The sequence below is a fragment of the Tarenaya hassleriana genome, unplaced genomic scaffold (assembly GCF_000463585.1).
Source record: "Tarenaya hassleriana unplaced genomic scaffold, ASM46358v1 Cleome8, whole genome shotgun sequence".
NCBI classification, from domain to species: domain Eukaryota; kingdom Viridiplantae; phylum Streptophyta; class Magnoliopsida; order Brassicales; family Cleomaceae; genus Tarenaya; species Tarenaya hassleriana.
Window position 1 is genome coordinate 417125 of NW_010970490.1, and position 4750 is coordinate 421874.

The following is a 4750-nucleotide window of genomic DNA, read 5'->3' on the forward strand; positions in this document are numbered from 1 at the left end:
AGTTAATTTGTGATTTTTATAATGTATTTTGTGTAATAACAAAAAGAACGTATCATAGTAATTTGAGAAAAAACCCCGAAAAGCCATACTAGATTACGATGTCAAGAAATATTTCTCGTGATTTTATATATTATATTAATTACGAAATTAAATAAGAACAAAGAGGATGTGGTGACGTATTTAATGCGTTATAACTTTTAAAATTAACTAATTCGTACAAACGTGTTATTCTATAATAATCATAATCTATTTAAGAAAATGAAGAATTTTATAGAAGCATACAATCGTCCAATCCGTGATCTATATAATTCCACTGTTTTTGTGTGAATATTGTATATCTAATTTACTTATTTCATATAAGACTCTCATATATAACTATTTTGATTATGAATAAAAAATATCTTTCTGCAAATTTCTACATTATCTTAATCTTATAATCAGAAAACATATATATTTTTAGACAAATCCACCGATTATATCGAACAATGTTAGATCATAATATAGAATTTTTTTTTATGGAAGAAATTTGGAAATTAAAGTTCCAGCCGATGAAGAAACGGCACGCTTTTTGTGGATCAAATACGTAAACGGGCTTTAGTTGAAGCCCAGTACGCATTTTCAACCTCCTTTCAATTGATTGGGCCGTCCTTTTTATTTGTTTCAGAAATATAAAAAAATTAAATTAAAATAAGATGTCCTAGAAAAGAGACACGTGGCAGGCGGTGAGACTGCCAAGTGTTGAACCGGATTCAATGAACCGAAAGCAAGAAGACGAGGCGGCGGCTGCAACCACCTGGGGAACGAAATGTGGAGACTACTGCCCTCTCCTCCTCCATGCAACCCAACATTTGGCCTCTGTGGCCGTTTCTCTCCCATTAATTACTTAAATGCCCCTTTTTCATCTCTAAATGACGGATTCACCCTCGGTCCTAATCTTGCTCCTAATCCCACTCCTTTTTAACTTCCGGGAAGACTTGCGATTTTCGGAGTTTGATTTTATTCAACAGAAATTCGTTCAGATGTGTAAAACTTTTAGTCTAAACTTGTGAGAAAATCGAATCTGGTTAGAGATTTCTCATAACGATATTTCCCAATATTTTCTCGCTAGTTAAAAGCTTGGGACGTTTTAATCCGTAAATACCTCACTAAACCGAGGGTATTTCCGTCTCACCAGCCATTTTTCTCTCTCCCCCTCTCATTCTCTTTGGTCCCCTGGGAAAAGTTATTTTTTTATATATACATACATAATGAAAATCACATACACATTCGTATATAAGCTTGCATCTGTCTCGAACCGGATCTTGCTCGGAGAGAGAGAGAGAGATCTTTGACATGAAAAGAGAGTGTTCCACAGTTCCCGATTGTTCAGAAATTGCGTGAGCTCTGGAAGATTCTATTCCGCCATTGTTCAAAGCTCGAGATATATCTGTCTACGTGGTTCGGTCTTCTCGTCGAAGAATGCGGCATCGGCGATATTACATGTCGTCGGATCGTGATCAGGTGATCTTCTCCGGCTGATCCGACGGCTGTAAACACTTCTCGATCCGCCGACCGAGGAAAAGGTACGCCTCTCTCTCTCTCTCTCTCTCGAATTCTCTTTCTACCACATCCCGATTGAGTCCCGCGATTTCTCAAACTGAGAATCTGTAAATCTGGCAAAATTAAACCGAGATTTTTAGATATTTACGAGGAAGAAAAAACTTTCTGGATTTTCCATTCTCGCAAATATTCTCCTGAGAAAATCTTTTTTTTTCCTTCCCGAGAAAAAAACATCTCCTGGCGGTGATATTGACATTGAGTTCTCGCTACAGAGAAAGAAAATCGACGGGAGAGGAAAGCTGAGGCATGTTTCCTTTAATAACAGCCTGGTGATGCTTTCGTTGTGATGTGCGTACAAAGTCACGAGCGTTATGATCTGGCGCACGTGCGAGGCACTAGTGTTCCACACTGGCCGGCCCAGCTTAACTAACGTTTCTCTTGTCCTAGAGAGAAATTGCTTGAATCTAAATTACATCATATTATATGAAATTAATTGAATTTTGGGATCCTTTAAATCTTCAACAGATACGATTGAATAATGGCTAGATTCAAAGACCCAAATCGTAAAAAATTAAAACCCTTTTTCTTGTTTTTTTTTTCATCAGGAAAAAACTAAGGGTTGTTGTTTTGGTATTATCACAACTGTTGATATTACATATTCCCAGCTTCCATCAAATATTACGCCGTATCATAAGGTGCACTGGATTTATTTCTGGTCACCGGATCCATCTATGTATGCACGACGGTCCAATTTGTCCGTTTCTAATGCTCGCTTTATGCCAAAATTCCGCACCTGAACAAATCTTTACCTCAGTCAACTCAAGTTTCTCGTGTCTGATCCCTCCTTCGATTGTCTCTCGCAGTGTTGATTGGTACAAAGCATGGCGTGCAATGCGAACATGGCGGCCACAGCCTCTCCCGTGGCTGTGAAAGACGTTCCGAAGGAACATATCGGCCTTCGTAGATCAGTGTCCTGTCAGGATCTTGCCGTGAAAGGCTCTGGTATTAGGAGGTCCAATTCAGACAGCCACTTGTCTTGCCACTCTGTCAACCGGATCCGTGCCATGTCTCCACGTCCGGGATTGAGGAGTAGCCGTTCCGTCGGGGCGTTTTCGTGTCAGGTATCGAGTTCTATAATCCCGAACCCGATAAAGTCTTTGCTGTTTGATCCGGAGACAGGCGACGAGGACAGCGATGAACTGAATCTAGAGACAGAAAACGAACAAGTGGACGCCAAGAGGGCGAATTGGGTGGAGAGGCTGCTTCAGATACGGAGACAGTGGAAGAAGGAGAAGGGGACAGAGAATTCGGATGGCCATGGCGTTTCAGAAGAGAATGATGAAGATGTTTATTGCTGTTGCCATGAAGACGGGTGGGAAGAAGAGCGGCAAACCGAAGGCGACGATCAGGAGCGATTACAGTTCAACCATGAATCTTTCTCGAGGTTGCTGGTGAAGGTGCCTTGGTCGGAAACTAAGCAGATTTCTCAGTTAGCATTCTTGTGCAACTTGGCTTACGTTATTCCCGAAATCAAGAAAAAACAGGTTGATGATCTTAGAAGAGACTATGGATTAAAATTTGTGACATCTTCTCTGGAGAAGAAGGCGAAGGCTGCCATACTCAGAGAGAAACTCCACCAAAACTCCATTAGAGCCCCTGTTCCTGCCTCGGGATCCGGGAAGAATCAGATACGATCTTCCGCTGCTTACAAGATCGCTGCTTCGGCCGCCTCTTACATTCATTCACATTTCCTCTTTATCCAGGGTTTATCTTTGGTTTGACATTACAAGCGTTGCATGCCAAGATGTTGAGGAGCTTTACAAATTGCATTGTCCTAAGCTGCGGCTCAAGCGGCAGCCTCGACGATGACAGCTGTGGTCGCTGCAGGCGAGGAGGAAAAGCGGGAGGCGGCTAAGGAGTTGCAGTCGCTACTGTCTTCGCCTTGTGAATGGTTCGTGTGTGATGATCCAAGCACAGATACTCGGTGCTTCGTGATCCAGGTATGGTACTTTTAACATATTCTTTGACAAACCCGTCTAAGACTTAACATCGAACCAGCTTATCGTGCTAACCAGCTTATCGTACTTGCAGGGATCCGATTCTTTAGCGTCTTGGCAAGCAAACCTCTTCTTCGAGCCGACTAAATTCGAGGTAAAGGAAAGAGCGAGTCGAATAAATGATCACTGAAATTAACACTCATATTTCATAGGGGAATCAGACATGAGGTTTCGTTCCTGCAGGGGACGGACGTGTTAGTCCACAGAGGAATCTACGAGGCTGCAAAGGGAATATACGAGCAGTTCATGCCAGAAATAGCCGAGCATTTGAGGAGGTACGGTGATCGAGCCAGGTTTCGGTTTATGGGCCATTCTCTGGGAGGCAGTCTCTCTCTGATCGTGAATCTGATGCTGCTGTCGAGAGGCGTGGTTAAACCCGAAGCCATGAAACCTGTAGTTACCTTCGGTTCGCCGTTTGTGTTCTGCGGTGGTCGGAAGATTCTGAACCAGCTTGGCTTGGACGAGAGCCACGTCCACTGCGTGATTATGCATAGAGACATCGTTCCACGAGCCTTCTCCTGCAACTATCCGGACCACGTAGTTCTCATCCTCAAGCGCCTTAACGGTTCTTTCCGGTCACACCCTTGTCTGAACAACAGCGTGAGTCTTACGTAAGATATATATCAGGAGTCGCGTCCGTCCGTACGTAGACATAATCTGAAAGACTATATTTGGTCGTGTCTTTTCTGCAGAAACTGCTCTACTCTCCACTGGGGAAAGTGTTCGTTCTCCAGCCGGACGAGAGAGTGTCGCCGCCTCATCCGTGGCTTCCTTCGGGAAACGCTCTTTATGTTCTCGACACTAGCCACGACTCGTACTCCCCGACTGCACTCCGGGCGTTTCTGAACCGGCCACATCCCCTCGAGACACTGAGCCATCCGGGGGCTTATGGGTCCGACGGTTCAGTGCTTAGGGACCACGACTCGAGCAACTACGTAAAGGCAGTGAACGGTGTCCTGAGAGAGCACACGAAGCTGGTCATCCGGAGAGTACGGAAGGAGCGGCGGATGATGTGGCCGGCGCTGACGTCAGATCGGAGCTCCTGGAGCCACGGTGATGGCGTGGCGGCGGCGGAGGAGATCATAACACGCGCCTAATTTACGGTGTATATGTATATATCAGCGTGTGTTTGTTTTATGACGAAGGGAAAGAAA

The 4750-nt window shown here is 44.1% G+C and overlaps 1 protein-coding gene across 1 annotated transcript in view; it reads left to right on the top strand.

Annotated features, from left to right (window-relative positions):
* Nucleotides 1-1250: 1250 nt before the first annotated feature.
* Nucleotides 1251-4750, top strand: part of LOC104802066 — a 3696-nt gene continuing 196 nt past the window's right edge. The window contains 6 exon segments of the mRNA XM_010525500.1: nt 1251-1562; nt 2403-3303; nt 3355-3539; nt 3631-3690; nt 3780-4196; nt 4289-4744. Coding sequence (XP_010523802.1) covers nt 2421-3303; nt 3355-3539; nt 3631-3690; nt 3780-4196; nt 4289-4693 — 1950 coding nt within the window. The 5' untranslated portion in view covers nt 1251-1562; nt 2403-2420 and the 3' untranslated portion in view covers nt 4694-4744.